The following is a 25,535-nucleotide window of genomic DNA, read 5'->3' as shown; positions in this document are numbered from 1 at the left end:
GTGTAGCCCTGGCTGTCCTGGAACTCTGTAGACCAGGCTGGCCTCGAACTCGCAAAGATCTGCCTGCCCCTGCCTCCCGAGTGCTGGGCTTAAAGACATGCGCAGGTCTAACCACACCCGGCAGGTTATTGAATATTATCACATTATTTCATAGAAAAACTGTAATTGCTGAAAGAAGTCATGATGTCTGCCACATCTTTCGTAGGAACGATGATCAGAATGTGCCTGACAGAAGAGGGCAAGCCTGGTGCCCAGGAGGTGCCCTTCAACATCAGCACAAAGCTGCAAAAGGAGACAGGGCTTCGAACGGAGTCCTAGGGGACGTCAGCAACTGTACAAAAGCGAAAACAATCTGGCCGAGAAAGAGCACGCAGCTGAAGGGGATGGGAGCGAGCGAAGCAGACAGAGAGCAACCGAGGATCCTCAGAGTACTTTACATGAGTCTAAAGTCGCGAGTAAGCCATTGCGATAAGCTGAGGTATACTAATCAGAAAAGACAAGACTGTGTCAAGCCCCATTCACCGCAGCCAGGGCCCAAACGGGTCTCTCCCAAAGCTCGAGGACACCAGAAAACCGAAGGCAGAAGCAGATCCCCGGGGCCTCCCGCCCAGACTTCCGCGGCCATGCTTCCTTCTCCGCGCTCCTGTCAGACAGGTGACCGAGGACTGACCTTTGCCCACCGCCAGCCCTGGCTCCATCCTCCGCACCCCGCTAGACCGACTAACCGCACAACCCCAAGTCTCCCTTCCGGGCCAGTCCCGTCGCCATAGTGACCGCCAGAGTCCCGCCCCTTCCTCGCCATCTGGCCCCGCCCCTCGGAACCCGGAAGCGGGAGGTGCGCCCGGGGAGCTACCCGTTCCAAGCTGGGGAGGCGGCGGCCTCGGGCTGCTCCGCCGCGCGCCCCTTTGCCAGCTGCTCCCGCGGGGCCTCTGCTCTGCAGCTGCTCGGCCCGCCCGCGCCCCGCCGCCTGCAGCCGCCGCGCCCGAACCGGGGCAAAGAGTCATCTGCGCTGGAGAGAAAGGGACGCGGGGGCGGCCACGGCAGGTGAGGGGCAGGCCCCGGAAAGCCGGAGTGTGGGGGTGTGGTGCGCGTAGGGTTGTAGGGGGTGTGTATCGAGCACGCGTGACTTGGGAGCCTAGTGCACGAGTGGACCGGTCCTTGTGACCATGCACGTGATCTAGATCCGCGTCTCTGTCTAAGGCCCAGCCTCCGTGCATTGCGGATGGTTGTTGTGCCTGTGAGCCCACCGCTGTGTGGCTGAGCTAAGTGGGACCCAGGAAGCACTTACGGGGATTGGTACACAAACGTCTTAATCAAACATCCTCATTTTCTTGAGCCACCCGTCCTGGGGCTGTGGGCCAAAAACTCGGGAACATTTGGTTTCAGTAAACTTTTAAGAACTGCTAGTAAAAGCAAGTTGTTGTGGGGCTCCTCAGACCAGGCGTGAGGCTTGTTAATGCGTCAGGAGGAACGTAGCGGGGCTACAGTGTCCGTTTCCTTCTTTTCCGAGGGAGTCAGGGGTTAGGCGGATGCTGTTGCTTTGTCTCCATCTGCAGTGGTCCCGCTCCTTTTGGTGCAAGGATTCTTCAGACTGGGAAGTTATGTAGTAGCTATGTCTGAATTTTCAAAAAGCTCTTAACACCAGGACTTTGGAATGAGGTGTCAGAGATGTCATGCAGGCACCTTCTCCTCTTAGAGCATTTAGAAATAAGCGGGGAGATTCCTGGAGAAAGGGATATATCTTGCCTGAAGAAGTCTCCCCGGAAAGATAGCTATCTAATACATACAGGTATGGCGAAGGGTGATGCTCTGCAGTCAACAGCCTGCTGTAGGGCTTCAGATGGAGTGTAGTGGTGAAAGCTCGTGCTTAGCGGTCTCCAGGCCAACGGTTGAATCCCAACACCGACCATCATAGTCCTGTCACCCAGCGTCTCTCAAGTTCTAGTCCTGGTTTATTGGTTGTATTAGCGATCACAGGCCCTTTGTAAGCCTACTGTCCATTGAGTAAAGGACCGGCAATGTGTGACTGGCCATCGAGTTAAACATTTGTGAAGATGATTTCCTCAGCTATGAACTGCAGGTTCTATTGAAACTCTGAAGGACAAGTGCACGCTCACAACTAGCAGATTTATTGTGCAACAACCGAAGGTCCAGAAAGGACTGGGTGTCGCCAGCACCCCGGGGTGGGGGGAGGGCTTTCCTTAATCGTGATTAAAGCTTATCTCTGGCCTTTTCCTCACCAGCCTGCTTTTGTTTGTGTAAAGAACTGGATCACAAGAAATCGAGTCTGTCCTGAGCTCACCACTCACATTCTTTTTTCATCCTGACTGGTTTGGTCGCAATATCAGCTAACTTTCTGGGCCACAGACAGGACATTTCTCTTGTGACATGGAAAAGCATCCGTCTCAAGTGGATGAAAGAGAGCTCTTTTCATGCTGCTCACAGCTGCCTTTCCTTTGCATCGTTTTTTGTTTCTCCCCCCCCTCATAGCCGTCAGCTGGTCACACACATTTGGTAAATGTCTCGACTTTCCTTACTGCCAAACCAGCACAAGTGTTAGAATCACTTGTCCTTGCAAAAGAATCGTCACAGCTGTGCAGTCTCTTTTCCTTCAAGAGCAGTTAGAGTGTGTTCAGTAGTGAGGTGCTTGTGTGTTGTTCTGAAGACTTTGGTAAGGACCACCCTTCTCTCCTCTGCTGTGTGAGAGAAGTGGGTAATTCACTTGTGTGCCTGCCTGTGTATTTGCACTGTAGTTTGGTGTGTGAGTGGCAGCTGATTCCAAAACTGTGACTAGTTTTTATCGTAAGTTGGTTGGCTCTAGGCCGTAAGCTTGGACTCAGATCTGTCGGCCTCCTGAGTGCTGGGAATAAAGCTGTCCACCACCGCGCCTGGCTGTTTAACTATGTTTAACCTGTTTCTACGATTTTCCTGCAGAAATTGTGTCTAGAAAATGTCTTCAGTTGAAAGTGTACAGATGACATGGTGGTATTTCAAGTCTGTCCTAGTATAAAATATTCCAGGATTAACTGTATGCACTGCTAGTTGCTTTCATTTAAAAGTAATAGCTTAAGGGAGACAGACTTAAATTAACTAGTCTATTACATAAATGTGTGAAACTACCAATTAATAAAAAATAATAGTGAAAAATATGTTAGAAGAAATCGTTTAAATGGTTTAGATTTTTTGTTTTGTTTTTTTTTCCCAGACAAGTTTTCTCTGTGTAGCCTGGGCTGTTCTGGACTCGCTTTGTAGACCAGCCTGGCCTTGAACTCACAGTGATCTGCCTGTCTCTGCCTTGCTGAATGCTGGGATCAAAGGCATGTTCTACCATGCCCGGCTGGCTTAGATATTTTTGACATGTTACTATTTCAGATAAAATGGATTTTGTTCTTTTAGTGTTCATAACCACATCTGTGTACACTGGTTTCAGCATAAGATTGGTGGTGATTTAGTTGGTGTTTTAAAATTATTTACAATGTTAACAACTCTCTCTTAAAGTATCTCCTTTGTTTTGAGTTAAGAGACTGGTACCCTATCAGCATGGTAATTAGAGTTTAATATTGGACTGTCTGCATTTACTGTCTCCTGGAAGTTCAGTTTAGTGACTCTCAAGGTAGCAGTCCAGTGTTGTGTTCCTGAGGGAGGGCTGAGGAATGAGGAAGTGCCCCACTGAGTTTAGAATCCTCTGCCCCTTGCCAGTCCAGAGCTTGTTCTAAAATGGATATTCAAAGCCAGCCTAGAATTAAGTTCTGGACTCTCAAACTCAACCTGCTCGGGAATCTAGTCCTACCCAGAAAGTAGGGGAGCAGCATGCAGGGCAAGTATTTGAATCTTCACAGGTGGCTGGGTGGAAGTGCAACCTTAACTTCAGGTTCCTGTTAGGACATTACATGGGAGAGCAAAGGACAGCTAGCCCACAGCCCAGAGGTAACATGGCGAGGAGGGGTTCTCTCTCAGAGCCTAGTTCAATCTCTGAAGGATTCGGTCATCTTTAGTCAGCAGGTCAGGCGGTCTGACTGCCAAACTGTTCTAGGCTCTAGGGAAACAAAGATGACACCCAGGAGGTTTCCCAAGAGGGGAAACAAGTGCAGAGGTGATTGACTTACCCAAGGTCGTGAAGGTAACTAACACCTTTAATCTCAGCACTTGGCAGAGGAGGTGAATCTGAATTTGAGGCCAGTCTGGTCTACAGAATGAGTTTGAGGACAGCCCAGGGTTACACAGAGAAACCCTATCTCAAAAAACAAAACAAAACAAAAATCTAGAAGACACACCTTTTTTCTCTAGAGACAAACATTTTGTTGTACATTACAGCATAGTTACAGTCATTGCAGGTGTTTCAGAGAGATTTTTATGTCACTTTTTAGCACTGAACCCAGGACTTTGTGCATGTCAGGCCAATGCTCCACTACACCCAGCCACATACCAACGCATGACCCTTTTAATCACATCAGTGAGAATGGCATACGTGCCCCTCCCCCACTTTGGGTATTAACTACATATGAATTAAAGTTAGATTCTTGGGGTATTGTGAATTATCTGGAAACAAGCTTGCTAATCCCATTATCATATATGTCCTGTAAACAGATGGGAGGTTTATTAAGATAAAACTTTTTTTTTAAACAGAGTTTCTTTGTGTAGCCTTGGCTTTCCTGGATTTGATTTGTAGACCAGGCTGGCCTTGAACTCGCAGAGATCCGCCTGCCTCTGCCTCCCAGAGTGCTGGGATTACAGCGCTGGGATTACTTGCATGTTTGTTTGTTTGTTTAATCATTGGTTTGTGCACCACAACAGCCAGCTTAAGATGGATTCTTCAGGTGCTGTCCAAAGAGACTCCTAAGCAGGATGGGGTTTCTATAGAGTACTCTGTATCCAGTCTGGTTCTTTAATTCTGCATGGCCAGAATCCTCTTTGGAGGTACTAAACGGATTCACCCTGTTGTCCTCTAGATTAAGTCTGTGCTGATAAGGTAAACAACCCTGTCTCTTTGGTTAGAGTATTGTTGGTTTGACTAGACCAACGTCTGCATTGAGTTCAGATGTAATGAGAATTCTCACTGTGAAACTGTCATCTGCTTTTATTTCAGGATTAACCTCTGTTTCCCCTCATCATGGGAGAGATCAAAGTCTCTCCAGATTATAATTGGTTTAGAAGTACAGTTCCCCTTAAAAAGGTAAGTATGGTTTTACTGCGTTTTGTGGTCACAAAAGCTGATATTTGTATGTGGTTTAGAAGCTGTGTGCCTTTAGTATTGTATGAGAGTGTACACTGTTGCCAATACCATGACTAGATGTTACAGAGGGTAAAGTTCATCCGCTCCCTGTCACATGGAGTCAGCTCTGGACGGTCATGATTTTCTTGTTTGCAATTCCTCTTACCTACTCAACTTCAGATAATGTAATGAAATACAACGTCATCCAGCTAGTAAGTAGCCATTTCTGTTTCCATTCCTGAAACTTACTAGAGCTCTGTGTACAGTGATGCTTTCTTAATTACTTGCCTTTTATTGTGACAAAATACCATGACCAAGGCAACTTATAAAAGTTGATATGGAGGTTATGGTTTTAGAGGATTAATTGGAGCTTTTGACTGTCATGGCAGGGAGCATGGTAGGCAGGCATTGTGCTGGAGCAGTCTCTGAGAGCTTACCTCCTCATCAACAGGCATGAGGTAAAAAAAAGACGTACTGGGAATCTTTTGAAACCTCAAAGCCCATCCCTAGTGACACACCTCCTCCAACAAGCCACACCTCCTAATATTTCCCAAACAGTTCCACCAACTGGGGACCAAGTATTCAAACATATGGAGACCATTCTTATTCTAGTGCCATAGAGACATCCTTACTCGGCCCTAGTCATCCTCTGGAGCCCATTTGCTTAGGATGAGTGTGAACCCTCAATAGTTCAGTTCAAATTTGCTATTGACTATGAGGCCCATGTTAATCCTAGACAAAGGCTGTTCATGTCACAGAGGGAAATGTTTGCTGATCCCCCTGCAGCTGTATTAGAATACTGTGATCTTGGGATCATCTGTGCTATGTTATAATCATTTTAGCAAGACACAGCTAAGAAAGTATTGTGCAAGCCTGAATTCATGTAGAAATCTTAAGTACATTTTGCCCAGGCATAGGCTGCCTGCTAAGAGGCCCAGGTACCTTACTTAATTCTTCCAACAGTTTGACACAGTGGGTGCCAGGGTCCATATTTCACAGATGAGAACTGAGGTTTATGGTGTTATTAGAATACTAGAGATCACATCGTCTACTAGACTTTGACCTAAAAATCAGATTAATCCACCTTCAAAGTTAGACAGACTTGGTGTGCTTACAAAGGGAGCTCCTTTTGCTTTTTGCTTACTGGGAGGCCGTTGGCAGCATTGAAGAAGTGGGGTCTCTCCACCTCATCCTTTCAAATAACTCCATGAACTCTTAGTGAACTTACCCGCTCAGCAAGCTGATCAGCCCCAAGACACCCAGGCTGACCTAAATATTCTTAGAAATCATTTCATTGATAGTTTTTCCCCCCACTTGTCCAACATGATAAATTTGCTTGAATTTTTATCATACCCTGATTTTAAGTTGTCAAGCAGAGCCTGGTGGCTTAACTCTTTTTTTTTTTTTTAATGTGCTTTAGTGTAAAGGTGTCAGATCCCTTGGAATTGCCATGTGGGTGCTGAGAATTGAACCCTGGTCCTTTGCAAGAGCAGGCAGCGCTCTTAACCACTGAGCCATCTCTCCAGCCACTGCAGAGCCTGGTGGTAGTGACACATGTTTTAATCCCAGCACTCGGGAGGCAGAGGCAGGTGGATCTCTTGAGTTTGAGGCCAGCCTGGTCTAGAGTGAGTTCCAGGACAGCCAGGGCTACACAGAGAAACCCTGTCTTGGAAAAAAAAAATTGTCATCAGATACTGTGTGTTCTAAAGAAGTTCTGATGAAACTGCCCTTCAGAGAACTAGAGGAAGTTGAGGTTAAATCCCCTTAGGTATTCATGGCTTATGTTCAGCATGCCCCGTCACTTCATAGAACATGCTGTTTCATGACATATGTGCATAAGCTACTCTTTCAGAACCTAGAGTTTGTGTTACTTTCCTTCCACGTTAGATTATTGAAACAAAACCGTGGAAGATTGAGATCTGTGTTTTTCTTACATGATTTTAGAAGACTGGGATTTGTTATGTGGGCTGAAAGGTCATAGGGTTTTGTTGTTTGCTGCTTTTAAAACCACAGTCATAGGGAACCGATACATGGGAGTAAAAACAAAGGGCAAAACACAAAGGTCAGAAACATGAGATAGATTGTCACCATCTGGGGAAGGCCCAACACAAATTATTGGGATTCCCTGGACTTTGCCTTGTCCCATTTGTCAGCTCTTGGTGACACCAGTGACCCTGGGTAGTTAACTCCTATCCACAGAGGGCCACTGTGGAGTCCACAGTCCCACTAGCTGGGAGCACTCAGAAAAAAAAAAAAAAAAAAAAAAAGGGTAAGTATTGATTTGAAGTGACAGGTGCTGATGCAGTGAGGTATAATAATAACCAGCCTGCATCGAAATTGTGCAAAGCGCTCGCCTCGCCTCGTTTTGTGTGCTTTCTTCCCTGTCAGGTTAAGAACACTACATGACAAAGGCTCTGACAACCTCCTCCACCTCCCTTTCCTAAACAATTCGCTTTCTCCCACCACCCACCCTCAAGTGAATGGTTTGAAGCATTTCCTGGGACAATGACACACACATATACTTACTTGGTCCTTCATCTGTCGATGAAATCCCCTCCTCCCGACTGGATCCTGAAGCACCTAGGGTCTGCCTAGCTCTCCCCAAAGCCTAGATTCTCAGTTCTTCCTGGCCTGGCCTAGTCGGTCTCTGACTCTGCTGACCCCAGCCAGTCCTCTTGGGATAGCACTCAAGAATAAGTGAAACTGCGCTTATGTACAAGCACGCGCACACACACACACACACACACACAGTCTGGCAATATAAAATGCCATTTGGGGTTTACTGTAAACAAAACAGACTTCCTGTTATTCTAGGTAGATAGGCAAGTTAAAAAATGGCTGTTTGTGAAGCACACGGAAGAAGGGAAAGGAAAGCAGTTTATTGCAGTCTGTGATCCCAAGTTGCCCTGTAACGCACGGGGCAGCTCTGTTGAGGTTGCCGTGACTGTATGAGCTGGCGCCTCAAACCCCCGGTCATGAGGATTTCCTTTCTCTCGCCCGCCTGGCGCTCCTCCAGATCATCGTGGATGACGACGACAGTAAGATATGGTCGCTGTATGACGCCGGCCCCAGGAGCATCAGGTGTCCTCTCATCTTCCTTCCCCCTGTCAGCGGAACTGCAGATGTGTTTTTCCAGCAGATTTTGGCTTTGACTGGATGGGGTTACCGGGTTATAGCTGTAAGTATGGCCACTTCAGCCCTGAAACTCAGATTCGTGGGCCTTTGCCCTTCTGTTTCAGACTAACTATAGCAATGAGAACTTTTTATTTGAAGTAAGATTATAGTTTCCTGATTTACTTTTCAATCTCGCAGTCCTTTATTTTTCTTGTAATGCATCAAACCCATGGCTGAAAGAGTTCCACACCACTAAGCTGTTTTGTTTTGTTTTTCACTTAAAGTATCCTCAAGGTATCATTAAAAAAATGCTTTTTATTTATCAGTGTTATTTAACAGAGTTGGGGCTTGATCTAGAATAAGGGTGTTTATGGGAAGGTTCTGTTGCTTGTGACAAAGGTTGTGATGCCTGCGTCTCAGCACAGGAAGCTCCTGTCTTCAGCTTTGTATAGCTGCAAAAGCTTCTGGGACCTGCAGTATTATGTTCCCCAGTTCCCTGTGGGGTGCTGCTGTTGTGATCCATGTCAGTCACTGAGGGAGAGAAAGTGGCTTCTGTTGGGAGGGCATTAATTACTTTGCATGCACCTGACAGGAACAATATAAGGAGGGAAGGGTTTATTTGGCACCCAGTTCAAGGGCCATTGTGGAGATGTCAAGGCAGCAGGAGCCTGAGGCCGGTGGTTATGGTTACAACTGCAGTTGGCAGCAGAGAAAGAATGAGGGTGCTCAGCTCTCTTTCTCCTTTCTATGTCAGGTCTGCCCAGTCCACAGAATGGTGCTCCACGTGATCACTTGGTTTTCCCACCTCAGCCTAATGCAGATAACCCCTCACCACCATGTCACAGGCTGGTCTCCAGAGTGAGTCCAGAACCTCCAGTGACCCTGGGTAGTCAACTCCTACCCACAGAGGGACACTGTGAAGTCCAGGAGCCAGTATAAATCATCAGAGAAGGAAACTGGCTTCCATATCAGAGGGCTCATCACACAACTCCAAGTTCTCTTTCTCCTGACAGCCCTTCTCTGGGGAGAACAGTTTGCATCAGGCCTTTTCTGTGGCTTCATCTCTCATTTATTCTGCCCTTCCTCAGATAGCGTGAGTCTCTGTGGCCAATCTTGGGTTCTGGGTGTTCAGTCATCCTTCACACATAGCACCTCCAGAGAGTGAGCACCCCAGCTCTCCACAGCTATTGGAGCCTGAGCTGCCCTCAGCAGCTAGAAAGCGAACACTGACAGGGCTTCCTGCCTAAGACTGGCAGGTCTCAGAGGCCTTAGATTGCTATGATTTTCTTTGCCATTGAGGTTCTTTTCTGTTTTGGTTTGGTTTCGGATTTTTTGGTTGTTTGGTTGTTTGGTTCGTTGCTTTTTTGTTTGTTTTGTTTTTGTTTGGGTTGGTTGGGTGTTTGTTTTTGTTTTTCAAGAAAGGGTTTCTCTGTGTATCCCTGGCTGTCCTGGGACTCCCTCTGTAGACTAGGGTGGCCTCAAACTCAGAGATCTACTTTTGCCTCCCAACTGCTGGGTAAGCCACCATGCCCAGTTTGTTTTGTTTTGTGTGAGACAAATTCTCTGTAGGCCTGGCTTTCCTGGAACTAGCCATGCCAGGCTGACCTCAAACTCACAGAGATCCACCTGTCCTTGTCTCCTCAGTGCTGGGATCCAAGTTGTGCATCACCACACCCTGCAGGTTCTTTTAAAATTACGTTTGTTTGTTGCCAGAGGACAACAAACTTTCAAGAGTCGTTTCTCTCCACCCTGTGGATCCCAGGGATCAAATTCCCATCAAGTCTCAGGCTTGGTGGGAGGCTCCTCTACTTGCTGAGCCATCTTTCTAGCCCACTGTCCCCATCTCTTTAGCCATAGGGTGGTTACAGAAAAGGCCGGTAGTATCTCCAAGCAGGCTGGCAAGATAACAGGTGGACAGAGCCCTTGCTGGACAAGGCAAGCACCTTCACCTGCTGAGCCATCTTGCCAGCCTCTCTACCTTGTATTTTAAGGTAGAGTCTTTCATTGAACTTGGACCTCGTAGTTCAGCTACATTAGCTAGCTAGCGAATTTTTGGGATCTGCATCACCCCTCCAAAACCTTCACTGGGGTTACAGACACACATCACCTACCAATTTCTACGTGGGTGCTGAGAATCCTTCATGCTTGTGCCCCAAGCGCTTCACTCACTGAGCCACATCCCTAGCCACTTAAGCGAATTTCTCATTGACAGCCACAAAGTACTGTGTGGCATTCATATATTGTAGACTCTGTTCATTCACCATATGTTGCTGCAGGGCCTACATGCAGGCCCCTGTTAGTTATTAACGTGTGTCTTTTGAGATGTTCATGTAAATTAACATTTTTATTGTTTTGAGAGAGAGAGCGAGAGCAAGCACATGCATGCTCACCAGAGGGGTTGGGTTCCTGTAGCTGGACTCACAGTCGATTGCGAGCTGCCCAGTGTGGATGTTAGAAGACTGAGCTGTCTCTCCAGTCCTAAAGGATGTTAATTAAAGTCTACTGATTTTATTCAGCTCTGCTCTTGTATACAGCTTTATCACCTGCATAGGGCATTGATCTTGGTTTGGTTTGTTTGGTCTTCAGGGATTAAACTCAGAGCCTTGTATACGCTGAGCGTATGGTCTGCCGCTCATGCCCTACTTTAGTGTGAAGACGGTCAGAGCCTTTACAGATACACCTCCTTTGGTAGCAGCTACATCCTATTCCAGAAGCCTTATTCACAAATAGGATTTTATAATAAAACATATCAAAGCCACAGCACTATCTATTCCAGTGATTTTTTTTTCAATGACAATATGAAACAACAAAATGAGACTGTCAGGTAGATTTTATGTATTTTTTTTTTAAATGAGGAAGCTGAAGGTAGATAACCTCATGGAAAGAGAAAGAGAAAGAAAAAGAGAGGCATACACAGTCCCTAAGTCCCATCCCTAGCACCCCACACACACACAACAGACACACACACAGAGAAATTCTTAGGAGAAAAGTCTCAGTCCCTAGAAGCAGACAGGCTTTTTAGGATCAGGTGTCATACTTTTTGTCTTTTCTTTTTTTTTTTTTTTGGTCTTAAGTCAAAGTACAGAAAAACAGAAAGACTAAGAAGACTGCAAAGGATCATTTTATTGAGCAATTCCTTAAAGAAATGCTACTAAAATGTCAGGGGAAGCCTTTTAGAAAGGATTTTACTTCCAGTTCTCTGGTCTCTTTGAACCTCATGCGCAATTTAGAATGAAATTGGCTTTCTTTATCTGGATGGTTTCTGTAGTTGTTCCTGACCCTCAGACTGTTTGGAAAGAAAATTAATGTGATTAAAATTGTGTGTAGCTGAAGTGATGGATGGCTCAGTGGTTAAGAGCACTGGCTGCTCTTCCAGAGATCTCAGGCCTAGTTCTCAGAACCAACATGGCAGCTCACAACCATCCATAACTGCAGCCTCAGGGGATCTGAACTGCTTCTGGTCACCATTGGCAACCACGTGCATCTGGCTTTCAAACACAAACACATAAATAAAGACAAAGCTTTTTTTTTTTTTTTAAACAGGGTGGTTTCTCTGTGTAGCCCAGGCTGGCTTAGAACTCATTCTGTAGCCCAGGCTCTCCTCTAACTCAGAGATTCTTCTGAGTGCTGGGATTAAAGGTGTGTACCACTATACAAGATATATCTTTTAAAAAAAATTAGAATTTTTAAAATGGTCTTATTTTTCACATACTTGAATAAGAAGCAAAGCTTGGACAATAGGAAATGTTATGTGATTCCTGAACTTTTCAAATATGAGCTGGCTGCATTTTAAGTTTTTCACATAAATTAAAATTTTTATTTCAGTTGCAGTATCCCGTTTATTGGGACCATCTTGAATTCTGTGATGGATTCAGAAAACTTTTAGACCACTTACAATTGGATAAAGTGAGTACCCTAAACTAATAACTTAACATGAGATTATAATGTGCATCTTGTAAAGGCTAAGGCTGTCTTTTGTTTTTATAATAGCTTTGCTGTGGTAGAACTCACATATCACGCCGTTTTAAAGTAGACAGTCATTTGTTTTAAATTTGCAGATATATTTGTAGTTGTCAGTACTGTCAACTTTGGAGCATTTTTTTTTTCATCCTCCTTTTTTTGGAAATTTATTGGACCATTGAAGACGGTAAAGGCACTTGCCACCAAGCCATCCCAGGAAGAGAACTCATTGCTGTAGGTTGTTCTGGGGCCAGTTCTCTGTGACTACCAAGGCTAGCAAATAATAGTCTGAGAGAGATAAGGCAGTTAGAGTCAACACAACTCAGTAGCCACTGAAGAGTCTGACACGAGCAGTTTATTTTAGGCATATTTAAGCACAGCACAATATGAAAAACTGTTCCCTGAGATAATTAACTCATCCTGTGTGCACAATAAAGCTTAAGGCATGACTACATCAAAACTTTCCATAAAGATGGGTGCTATAGATTGACTACATGTGACATCTTAAGGGTCGCCTCAGGAGGGTCTCCTGTGGTCTCAGCGGAGAGATCACTAGGCTGTCATCCACCCCCCAGCCTTCTGGGCAGAAGACAGGTTATATATCTCTGCCTTTGAAGAGACAACCCGCGTGTTCAATATTCTTGGCTTCCCTGGTGCTTCTCTATGAACCTCTGCCTCCTGCTCCCGCTTACCTCCAAGCAGGCCATGGCGTCTGTGTGTCTGTGTCTACACACACACACACACCATTCTTCCCTGATGCAAAGAGAAAAGGTGCCAGCAGTCATTGCCCATCTTGTAATCTAGTCTGCAACCAAATCTGTTCTGTCACTGTGACCTTATCTGGTCTGGACATTTTACCTAAGTGTGATCATATAGGATGTGTGTTCCTTGGTAACAGGCCTATTCTGCAGACTGTAATGTGTCTGAGGCTCTTTCCATTGTAGCATGTGTCAGCACAGGTTGAGTATCCCTATCTGAAATGCTAGACATGGCGTCTCAAATTTTGGAGCAGTAGCATGCATTTTACTAGTTGAGTGTCCCTGATCTGAAGATCCAAAATGCTATGAAATCTAAGACTTTTATTTATGTCCTCAAAAGGTTTTGGTTTCAGAGCATTAGATCATTTTTTTTGTTTGTTTGTTTGAAACAGTCTCATGTAGCCCAGGCTGGCCTCAAGCTCACTATGTAGATCTTCTACCCCTTAAATGCTGGGAGGATCAGAGGCATGAACCATCACTCTCTGCAATCAGCAGCTCTGGATCCTAGAAACCTGACTGAGGTGATGAGGGAACGAAGAAAGGAGAGACACACATACAGAAAAGCTGGGACCAGAGGGGACCAGCAGCTGATTTATCAGCGGGTTTATTGTATACTGCTGAGCAAGGAGGCGGGTTTTGCTAATCTCAGTAGAATATAGACGGGAGCAGTTTCAGGTTACGGTCATCAGGGCGGAGGAAGCTGAGGTTGCTGGTGTCTGCACACTGACAGCTAAAACACTGTTCCTAGCTGAAGGTCAGTTTTCGTCAACACTGGCCCACAGGAAGGCTTTGCCATTCCCATGGGTCACGTCGGTGGTGCACATTGACTCACCTCTGCTCCCACAACCGTACCCAGTTTGCTGTTTGCTCCCTAAAACTGTGTGACTGTGTGCGTGGAGACATGTGCTAGCAGAGGGTGTCGCGTGTCCTGTCACTCTCCGCCCACTCCGTGGAGGATTACCTGGGCTGCCGGTATGTGCAGAACACCAGCTTCTCACATGGCTGTTGGGATCCACTCTGCAGCAAGCGCTCTTAACTGTTGTGTTTCCAACCTTCAGTGCATTGTTTTCTTGATAGGGTATATAAATTTATTCAAGTAAAATATTTGTTAAAATTATAACTGCTGTAGATATTTCAACCTGCTAGGTAATGATGACGTATTCTGTGATTAACAACAATTAAAGCAACTCAGTGTTTTAGGATCTGCCTTACATTTGTTTATAATTAGGTCCATCTGTTTGGGGCATCTTTGGGAGGCTTTTTGGCTCAGAAATTTGCTGAATACACTCACAAGTCCCCCAGAGTACACTCCCTCATCCTCTGCAATGCCTTCAGTGACACTTCCATCTTCAACCAAACGTGGACTGCAAACAGGTAAGAACAGGCATATTGAAATGTTGGCTTTGGGAGAGTTTTGATGCAGTGGGGATAGAGGTGGACAAGAAAAGGATGCCATCAAAGAAGGAATTCAGCCCTTCTGTTTTCTCAGTTTGGGTTTTGCATGTGGTCTTGTCTTTCATAGTCTCTGGTGTGGCTACAGTAACAGACATGACTCTGTCTTGTGAGATCAGTTCTCTAAATTGACCAGCTTCCTGTGGATGTCCCCATTTTCTGTCTTGCTCTGTTGTAAATCTTTCGTTTGTGTTCCTTCTCCTTTGTGTTACTGCCCTGAGGGGTGATTGCTGTTGGGAAGACAAGAACATTTAGTCCATGGTGGTGTGATCATGACACCTGATGCCCTGTTTTCATTAAGGTACCAGGTTCCTCTCAACTGTCCTTTCATTGATTTTTTTTGTTTGTTTGTTTGTTTGTTTGTTTTTCCAGACAGGGTTTCTTAGTGTAACAGAGCCCTGGCTGTCCTGGAACACGTGTTGTAGACCAGGCTAGCCTCAAATTCACAGAGATCTGCCTGCCCCTGCTTCCCAAGTGCTGGGATTAAAGACATGCACCACCATGCCTAGCCCTTCCGTTGATTTTAACCTTTTATTTTTAATCTTTGTGTGAGTGCGAGCATGTGGCAGTCAGGACAGCTCGGGTCCAGTGCTGTGTCCCCAATGCTGGGCTGGCAGGGCTGGAGACAGAATGATTGCTAGCCAGACAGCCTAACGTAATCAACAGTGAGCGCCAGCTTCAGTGAGAGACCTTGTCTCAAGAGACTGTGACAGAGAGTGGTAGAGGAGGATAGCTGTGTCCTCCGGAATGTACCACACCCAAAGCCCTGTTCTTTAGGCCTTTCTTCTCTTTATCAATACATGAAGGTTTACATTGAGATGAACTTGAGGAACCAGAGATCCAGTTAGAACGGAGCTGTCAGCAAGCCCAGCAGCCTTCTGCTCTGCTTTATGAAGCAGCTTTCCACTTGCGAGGTTATTCCCCTGGTAGCCATAACAGTAGATTATGGTCACCTAGGGATGCTGAGCAGCTACTGGTAACTGTCGCCTTTTAGCAGCCTGCTGTCTCTTGGCTGAGCTCTCACCCTAGATGACACTTTGTGCCTGCTGAACCGTTGCTCTAACTCTGGTTTTCTCATAATGCTTTGCCATGTGCCCAGCCCAGCAGTAGGCAAAGCCTGATCAGAGAGGCCCAGGTGGCTGAAAGTACTAGTTCAGTAGTTTAGAGGCAGGTGTGTGTGTGTGTGTGTGTGTGTATGACATCATTTGAGAACAGAGTGGTACAGCTCACTGCAGAAGTACCTAACCTCTTATGCTGGGACTGGCTGGGAGAGAGGCTGAGTAGTTTCCCATTCTCATCTTCAGTAAGATTTAGGAGGGAATTTGCACAAAGGTTGTCCAAAGGGTTTCGTGCATGCCAGGCAAGTGTTCAGACAATGCGCTCCACATCCAGCTCTCAGGATGCAATTCTTTCTAGACTGTAATGTCACCTAAAAGCTTCATGGTAGAAGCAGGCTGTGGTGATATGTATTTGTCATCCCAGCTCTAAGAAAACTGTAGAAGTTGTCATGAGTTTGAGACCAGTCAAAGCTACATGACAAGAGTCTCAAACCACAAAAACAAAAGCCTCATACAGTGCTTTTACGTAAAACCCATAATTGGCATTCCAAATTCTGCAGAGGAAGAAAACAAAAACAGCCACTTACCCCACATCCAGGCAGTTGCCGCCTGGACTTGTTTAACCACTGACAAATGTTTTCTTGCCTCTAGGACAATTTTCAAACTATGGGCCACGACCCTTTTGGCAAACCTCCATCTCCAAAACTATTTACATTATGATTGTAATAGTAGCAAAATTGCAGTTACGAGGTAGCAACAAAAATACTTTTATGGTTTGGGGTCAGCGCAACATGGGGAACCGTATGAGGGTCGCAGCATCGGGAAGGTTGAGAAGCACTGCATCTAAGATAAAGCAGGTGTAAGTGGGCGAGTTGTGTGCGTGAATGTGGCTTAGCGCAAGACAGTTTGTATCCACAGTTGGCTAAATAATTCAGTCACTTCAATGTTGGCAAAGCTCTGTTGAGCAGAGCCACCTAAATGCAAATGGTTCTTGGGATTATTTCCTCCTGGAGCTGTGAAAAGGGGTTCCTGTAACCTCTACGGGCAGTAGTTGTCAGCAGAGTGGACGGTGCTGGGGTGCAGGTTCCTGACAGTCTGTTTCCCTTAGACCTTGACGCTCAGTTGAAGGTAGTTTTTCGAGTGTTGATGTTATATGGAGCCTGGCAGGCTTTTATTTGTATTAAAATTTTTATATTTACTTTTTTTTTTTTTTTTAAAGACAGATCTCACTAAACTCAGACATCTGCCAGCTTCCCCTCCCAAGTGTTGGTATTAAAGGTGTGCCATCAGGCCCAGCTAGTAAGTCTTGTATTAATGGGCTCCAGGCAAGCGCGTGGTGCACAAACAAACATGCAGATAAAGCACTTGCACATTACAGTGGGACTTTTGGACCGCCAGTGGCAGAAATGGCGACACAGAGGCTTTTGCATGTTTTAATGCTTAGTCCTTTTAGCTGGGCAGACGGGCTTTCCCAGACAGGCTTTCTAGCCTAACCTGACTGACTCATCCATGCTACGTCATTTCACCACATGGCCAGCTCTCCGTCTCTGCTCCTGTTGACGTTCATCCATTCTGCCTGTTCACTGGCAAATCTGCCACCTTTGCTTGCTTCTCCAAATGTCATGCCCCTGTCCCCAGAAGTTCTGCCCTCTACTTCCTGCCCCGCTAGTGGCCGTCAGACCTTTAGTACATCCAATAGGCAACTGAGGAAGGATAAAGGTGTGACGGGCCACAGAAATTAACAGCACCAGGATTAGCCCTGCCCTTGTTTAGGGATCAGTCATCAGATACGCAGCGACACTGTCACACACAGTAACCCAACAGCACATGATGAAGTCTAATCACAGAAAGACAGGAGGTGTTATCTCTTCTTTTTTCCAAGGTGCTGTTTGTGGTGAGGGTCTTTGCCCCTTTTAAGGCAGTTCTAACTGAAGATGTAAACTTTCTTTCCCTGTGAGCCCTGTCTGTCCCCCTCCCAGGGCCATACCTGTGTCCAGTGAGTTCAGGTCCGTTCAGCTGGACCTTAGTGCTGAGTTGTCCTAGTGAAAAGGTTACTTGAGCATGTGGGGTACAGAGGCCGTCTTGTCCCTGAAGGGAATTGGGCATTCCAGCATCTGTAAGAAACTGCTCTGTGCTGAGAGTTCCAGGATAGCATTCCGAAGGTTACAAAAGTGCATCCTCTGCCCTTCCCCAGACTCCCATCAGAAGAGTAGCCTGGTAGGTGTTTTGTTGTTTTTACCAACTTAGTATTTCAGTTCTGAACAAATAGTACCAGTGTCCAGCAGGAAATCAGTTCATTGCCCACTGTCAGGTTTACCCAGGGCTCCTATGGGGCAGTTTGTATAGTGCCTTAAATTCCTTGAGCCTTTCTGTATCTGAGAACCTCCCGGTCTTTTTTCCCTGTCCTCATACCTTCACAGAGCACTCTAGTCTACCCCACCCCACCCCACCCCCACCTCCGTGCACTAGATGCCAGTCCTGTGCCTCAGGCACCTTAGTTTTTGGAGAGGCCTTTTCCTGGAGTCTAATGCCTCAGCCAGCAAGCAGACCTACCGCTGCTGTGTATTATTAAGCTCCGTGTCACCTCCCCCGGAACAGGTTTGCATCAAAAGCTCCCTCCGTCCTTTTTAGATTCCTCCTGTTTTCTGTGGGGGCAGAGATTGGCAGCACATATTCCCCTCCATCACTGTCTCACACAGAGGCAGAGTCTCTCACTTGAACCCCAGAAATTTCTGAATAGCTACTCTTGCTAGCCATCTTGCTCTGGGAATCCCTTGCCTTCACTTCCCACGTGCTCCCAGCATGCACTCAGGCACTTTTACAAACCTTTGAGCTATCTCCCCAGCCCTGTTTGTTGGTGTTTGTTTTGAGACAGGCTCTCATGTTTTTAGGCTGGCTTCCAGCTCTCTGGGGGTGACCAGTCCTGACCCTCTCAATGCTGGAATTATAGGCATGGACCACCATACCCAGCTGATGCAGTCCTAGGGATTGAACCCAAGGCTTTTTGTATGCTAGGCAGTCACTCTACCAGCTGAGCCACATCCCAGCCCTTACTCTGCTCTTCCATATCATTCTCATGCCACATGTGTGGTGCGTGCTGAGATGAGATATACATAGTAAGACCCTGTATGAAAACAGAAGAGGTCATGCTTACCTTTCCCATGTGTTGTGTTACCTCATGGTCAGCACTGATACAGTGTCTAGGAACTGGAGTGGATCTTTGGAGTTTTGTAGCTCCTGAGTCTTGTTGAGTCTTTTGTTTCGGCACCCCTTCATCCCTTCCAAAGCCTAATAGAGTGCATCTCCAATAATGCTCCAAAGGAGGCATTCCCCTTTCAGTTGGATGCCAGTATAGTCTCACTGAAATGGTTTCTTTTAGCCTCTGGGGAACTACTTAGTTTCCTCCAGCAGTTAGAGCTGGTGTCCCTCCTGCCTAGCCTCGTCAGTAAGACTCCCTTCATCTCCTGGTAACAGCCTGTACAATCAATGCATTGCAGAGATAGAGGTGAATTATTCCTGGGAAGGAAGTGGGGAAGATCAGCAGTCAGTTAAGCAAGCCCAATGTTGTGACGCGCCCAGCACCCAAAGCCGTCCACGGGCATTGTCAAAGGGGAAGGCGGCTGCCCAGCTTCCTCGCTCTGGGTTCCTCTTGTGAGGTATCCTTCACAGACTCTTATTTTCTAGGCTCTTAGGCGTCTCCTTGCCTTTCTTACATTGTTTAGAGTGATCTAAGCATCCTACTTTAGGACTAAGGTTTTATTTTCCCAAACACATTCTGTTTTTAACTTTCCTTTCTACAAAATATGTCTTCATACTTACACATTTCTTTGTATCTCTCTCTTGTGTTTCCTGACTCCTTTCCTGCCTCCTTCCTTCCTTAAAATATATATCTTCAGGCCATGTGTGGTGGTGCATGGCTTTAATTGTGGAAGAAGTGGATTCAAGGCCAGCCTGGTTTATATAGCAAGTTCCAGGTGAGCCAGGGCTGTTGGATAGTCTCAAAACAAAACAGTAACAGCAAAATTTTATTTTAAAATAAACTTTACAAAATCTCCAAATTTAGACAAGATTTTTTTTTCTCAGTAAAATATATTTTATGATTTTGTAATTTTTTTCATCAAAAAAAATACAAAAATTCCTTTTTGTAGTCTCTGCTTATATAGAATTACATGTAATTCCAATCTTAACTGTTAGTGACCCTGCTTTTGGGTGAAGGTCAAGAATACAGCAATCTTAAATTGTTTCCCTACGTGCAAAAAGTTTGGGAAAGCTTGTTTATTAACAGACCCAAATGATTTTCACCTTTGCTGATAGATTCGAGATAGATTGGTCACCGCTGAGATTTACCCAAGTCATGTAAACCTAAAGACTCTAATTTCATCATCAGTTCTGTCTCATTTAGGTGTTCATTTATCTGTAAACCAACTTGAAGAATTTTTGAGACTTTTTCCTTTTCAGTCATTGTCTCCCCATGTTCGCCTGGCTAGCTTCACTCACTGTGTAACTTGGGCCGTGCTGGGCTCTGACTGGGCTCAGCTCTCCTCTGGATTCCAGGCGTGCGGCCATGATGGCTTCTGTGCTGAAGGTTCGTAGGTCAGTCACCAGCCTCTGCCCTTGTTTTGCAGCTTCTGGCTGATGCCAGCGTTTATGCTTAAGAAAATAGTTCTTGGGAACTTTTCCTCTGGCCCAGTGGACCCGATGATGGCCGATGCCATCGATTTCATGGTGGACAGGGTAAGGACCATGACACTCTGAACAGTTTGACTGGGATATTCCGTGCACATGTAAAAGGAAGTCTGTGTGTCTGTGGGTATGTGGAGGAGGTCTTTGTTAAGCGGTCCTCTGTGTTCACTTCAGTACTTCCAGGCAGACCCTATTGCTGGTGAGAGCTTAGCTCCTCCATCACTGTCTCCCAGCAGCTGCACCTTCAAATCCAGCAGGCGCTTAGGAAGTATGGTAATGCCTGTGGGGCCCAAACCCAGTAACCCAGCACTTAGGAGGCAGAGGCAGGCAGATCTCTGAGCTTGAGGCCAACCTGGTCTCTGAAATGAGTTCCAGGACAACCAGAGATACGCAGAGAAACCCTGTCTCAAAAAAGAAAAAACTAAACAGTGGATAATTTTAAGAGGCTGGAGAGATGGCTCATTGGTTACGAGCGTTTGCTGTTCTAGAAGGTCCAAGCTTAGTTCTCAGCACCACCCTTGGTGGTGACTGTGCTGTAGGAAGATCCAGCACTCTGCTCGCTGAGGGCGGCTGCGCGCGTGTGAAAGCCCACATGCAGATGAACATGTCTTCTATGTCATAAATAGAAATCTTAACCATCTTTCTAGCATATAATTTTTGTTTAAGAGTATGTACTGCCCTTCACTTCCATGTGCATACACATACAATATAGGCATAAAATTATGTCTTTATTTAAAAGTAACTATTTTTTTCAGCCTAGCTATGGTAATTATGCCTGTAACCTCAGCACTTTGGGAGGCTGAGGCAGAAGGGTCTCCATCTTGAGGCCAGTCTGGGTAACATAGCAAGACCGTCTCCAAAACCAAAAGCTTCCAGTGCCCCTCCACACCCTGCATCTGGAGTTCTTGGGCAGCCCAGAATCTGGCTCCTTTGAGGTGGGGAAAGGTTTTGTTCTTTTTTGAGACAAGGTATCTGGTGGCCTCAAACTTCACCTCCTGCGTGTTGGGTTGCAGGGGTGTGCAGCCATGCCCAGCTGGACTCTGTACCACTCAGGTCAATCTGATAAGCGAGTCTGTATGCTGGCATTTCAGAACCACAGGGCAGGAGATCCCGGAGGTCCTTGCGTGCTTGTTTCTCACATTTGAGGTGCATAAATTAGTGTGCTGTGCCCAGAGACACCTGGGTGGTTAAGCAGACAATATGTGCCGAAGCCAAAAGACTTCTACATTTCATTTGTAGAGCCTGACTTAGGTGTCACAATAGAAAAAGGACACCGCCTGAGAGTCCCAGATCACAGTCTCTGATCCATTGTGTGTTTTCATTGTTGGTTTTTCCACCACACACATAAGCATTAATGTCACCTATGGACCTACTGTAAGGATAAAAACAAAATGACTGCAGACCCTTACCTGTGTCTGTCTCTTCCTGCAGCTGGAGAGTTTGGGCCAAAGTGAACTGGCTTCAAGACTAACTCTCAATTGTCAAAATTCTTATGTGGAACCTCACAAAATTCGGGACATCCCTGTGACCATCATGGACGTGAGTTTCGTTTGAAGTAATGGATGGGTGCTTGCCATTAGACATGTAGTACACCAAGATGTAATTATTTTGTGACACTACCATGCTTTTCAAACACGCCTTGACTTTCTCAATTCCAAAGTAACCTGCTGCTCGTCCTAGACCTTTCCTCACAAGAGTGACCCCCATGCTGGTGGATGCCTGTGGTCTCAGCACTGCAGAGGCAGGAAGACACTAAAGTTGGAGACAACCTGGTTACATAGCGAGTTCTAGGCCAGCCAGGGGTAAATAGTCTCTCAGACTGGAGAGATGATGGCTCCTTTGAAGAGCACCTGGGCATGTTTCTCATCACTCACATGATGGCTCATAACCATCTGTTACTACAGTTCCACGGGATCTGATGCCCTCTTCTGGCCTCCTTGGCAATCAGGCATGTATGTGGTTCCCAGACATTCATGCAGGACAAATGCCCACACACATAAAATAAAGACACATTTAAATAAGCATGCTAGTCCTTACCCGCTTTAGGGGTGTTGCTTTTAGGGTGCTGGGAACAGAGCCCACAACTTCCGTGTGCTCTGCCGGCACTCAGGCCTTTGGGTTGGTGGGTTTCTGTTTTCTCACCAAAGACTCTCAACATTTCAAGTCTGGTGGCAAAGAGGTTTGCCTTACAGGAGTAGAGAATTTCTCTAAAGTAGGACTGGCAAGATGGCCCCTCTGAGAAGCCTGAGTTTAAGCCCAGAACTGTTCGATGGACACTATCTCCCCACGCTCCATGTCCCGGCAGCTGCTGGTGACAACAGTCGACTTTGTTTCTGTGAACTTGCTTGCTCTAGGTGTACCATTTGTCCAAGTCTGGACTGTCTCACTTAGCACACTGCTTTTAGGGTTGGCTGGAGCAGGGCTGGGAATATGGCTACTCACTGAGCATTTGCTGCTCTGACCGAGGACCTGAGCTCAGGTCCCCGCATCCACATCTTTTTGCTCACAGTTGCCTGAAACTCAGCTCCAGGGGATCCAAAACCCTCTTCTGGCTTCTGAGGGCACTGTTCCCACATGCATGCATATAGCCAAACAGAGATATGCACATGTACACATAATTAAAAATAAAAATCTAAAAAAGATTCATTCTGGAAAGATGGCTCGGCAGTTCAGAGCAGTGGCTGTTCTTAAAAAAGACCTGGGTTCTATTCCCATCGCCCACATGACAGTACACAACCATTGTTTGTGTGTGTGTGTGTGTGTGATTTTTCAAGACAGGATTTCTCTGTGTAGCCCTGGCTGTCCTGGAAGCTGCTCTGTAGACCAGGCTGCCTTTGAACTCAGATCCTCCTGCCTCTGCCTCTCAAGTGCTGGCATTACATGTGTGCACCATCACTGTCCAGCTTCACAACTATTTTTAATTATGGTTCAGAGGATATGCTACCCTTTTCTGGCCTGCACGCAAGTGGCACCCAGACATACATGCAGGCAAAGCACCTATACACATCAAAATAAAAAATTGAAAAAAGATTTGCTGGCCCCATAATGTATTTGAGTTATCATTTCCTTAAAGCAGAATGATACTCTGTACATAAATGTATCTTGTTGATGTCTTCATCTGTCAATGGACATCTAGGTTGTTTCCGTGTTTAACTACTGTGGATGTGTCTGTTAACCTGGCTATAAAAGGAGCTGAGTCCTTGCTTTTAAGTCTTGTAATTTTGGGCTGCAGACATAGCTCATTGGTTGAGAGCATTACTGCTTTTGTAGAGGACCCGGGTTCTGTTCTAAACACCTACATGGCTGCTCGCAAGTGTCCTTATCTCCAGTTCCAGGAGACCCAGTGCCCTCTGCGGCCTCCACAGGTAGTCACATACATAATGACACAATTCTTTAAACTTTTTTGAGGAACTGACATGTCTTCTGATGGCTGTGTCATTTTATATCTCCCTCAGTAATTCATGAGGGTTCTGATTGGTTTAACATTCTGACATTTCTGTTGTAAACCTAGCCTTTAGTGGCTGAACCATCTCGCCAGCCTCAGAAACTGCATTAAAAAAAAAAAGTCAGGCATGGTGGCACATGCTTGTGATACCAGCATTGGGGAGGTGCAAACATGCAGATTCCTGGCTTGCTGACCTGCCAGTCTAGCCTGCTTTGTGAGTTCCTGGCCATTGAGAGATCCTACCTTTAAAAAAGTTTTTGTCAGGCATGGTAGCACAGGCCTTTAATCACAGCACTCGGGAGGCAAAAGCAGGCAGATCTCTGAAAGTTCAAGGCCAGCCTGGTGTACAGAAGGAATTCCAGAACAGCCAGGGCTATTAATGAGGGAAACCCTCTCTCAAAAACCATGGATGGATGGATGGATGGATGAATGGGTGGGTGGGTGGGCGGGTGGGCGGATGGATGGGTGGGTGGGTGGGTGGATGGATGGGTGGGTGGATGGGTGGATGGATGGGTGGATGGATGGGTGGGTAGATGGGTGGATGGATGGGTGGATGGATGGGTGGGTAGATGGGTGGGTAGATGGGTGGATGGGTGGATGGATGGGTGGGTGGGTGGATGGGTGGATGGATGGATGGATGGATGGATGGATGGGTGGGTAGATGGGTGGGTGGATGGGTGGGTGGATCGATGGCTCGATGGCTCAATGGATGGCTTTTGAGGATACCTGAGGTTGACCATACACATAAACATGCATGCATATACACACAAAAATTATACATGTATGTGTGTACGCTTATCTTTAAAATATTTTCAAGCTGGGCAGTGTTGGCACACACCTTTAATCCCAGCACTCAGAAGGCAGAGGCAGGTGGATCTCTAAGTTCAAGGTCAGCCTGATCTAGAAAGCAAGTTCAAGACTGCCAAGACTAGACAGAGAGAAATGCTATCTCAAAAAACAAAACATTTTCAGAAAACATTTTGTGCGCATGTTTGTATTGAGAGCATCTGAAAGATGTCCATAACCACATGTGATCAGCTGCCAGAGCAACTCCCCCCCGAAAGTCTGAGCTTTTCGCCTTTAGTCTTATATTTGTAAAGATGATTAATTTATTCTGTGTGTGGGGGTGTTTTGCCTGCACCTGCGAGCATCATGCAGAAGAGGGTGTTGTAGCCAGGGAGCTAGAATTACAGCCATGTGGTTGCTGGGAACCTGACCTGGGGCCTCTGGAAGAACAGCCAGTGCTGTTAACTCTGAGCTACCTCTTCAGCCTCAAGATTTCATGTTTTTTGAAGCTGGCATTTCCAGTGATTATTCACTATTTCCAAAATCTATGGCTGAGCTCTTCTGTTGGAATTAGAATCTTATCTTTCTCCTGGTGCTGGGATGGGGCCTTGCACATGCTCAGGAAGTGCTCTCCCACACAGCCACATTCCCAGCCTCTGGGGTCAGAGTTGGATGTGACCAGGAACAGCAGGGGAGGTGAGCTCCGGCTGCTCTGACAGTCAGGAACATGGGGTGACACTTTGGTGCTGAGCTAAGAGCACCATGAGATTGCAGCCTTGTGTGTTTCCAAAGGTGTTTGACCAGAGTGCACTGTCCACGGAGGCCAAGGAGGAAATGTACAAACTGTACCCTAATGCCCGGAGAGCTCACCTCAAGACAGGAGGCAATTTCCCCTACCTGTGCAGGAGTGCCGAGGTCAATCTCTATGTGCAGGTAAGTGCAGCCTGCAATCCAGGGCACAAGGGTTTTAGAGACTCCCAAGGAAACTCTCTCTTAACAACCCTTGTCTGGATTAGCACGCCTCGCATCCACACACTGTGGTGGCCCTTGGTATGGTGTGACCTTGC

General features: G+C 46.3%; 1 protein-coding gene across 1 annotated transcript in view; it reads left to right on the top strand.

Annotated features, from left to right (window-relative positions):
* The first annotated feature begins 814 nt into the window (after positions 1-814).
* The window catches only part of Spg21 (SPG21 abhydrolase domain containing, maspardin), a 28,057-nt gene continuing 3,336 nt past the window's right edge, over positions 815-25,535 (top strand). The window contains exons 1-8 of the mRNA XM_060384876.1: positions 815-1,044; positions 5,087-5,173; positions 8,229-8,390; positions 12,152-12,232; positions 14,273-14,418; positions 20,180-20,288; positions 21,669-21,776; positions 25,261-25,401. Coding sequence (XP_060240859.1) covers positions 5,111-5,173; positions 8,229-8,390; positions 12,152-12,232; positions 14,273-14,418; positions 20,180-20,288; positions 21,669-21,776; positions 25,261-25,401 — 810 coding nt within the window. The 5' untranslated portion in view covers positions 815-1,044; positions 5,087-5,110. The remainder of the gene's footprint in view (positions 1,045-5,086; positions 5,174-8,228; positions 8,391-12,151; positions 12,233-14,272; positions 14,419-20,179; positions 20,289-21,668; positions 21,777-25,260; positions 25,402-25,535) is intronic.

The sequence above is a fragment of the Meriones unguiculatus genome, chromosome 6 (genome assembly GCF_030254825.1).
Source record: "Meriones unguiculatus strain TT.TT164.6M chromosome 6, Bangor_MerUng_6.1, whole genome shotgun sequence".
In the NCBI taxonomy this organism is placed as follows: domain Eukaryota; kingdom Metazoa; phylum Chordata; class Mammalia; order Rodentia; family Muridae; genus Meriones; species Meriones unguiculatus.
This window is presented reverse-complemented; position numbering and strand designations above follow the sequence as displayed.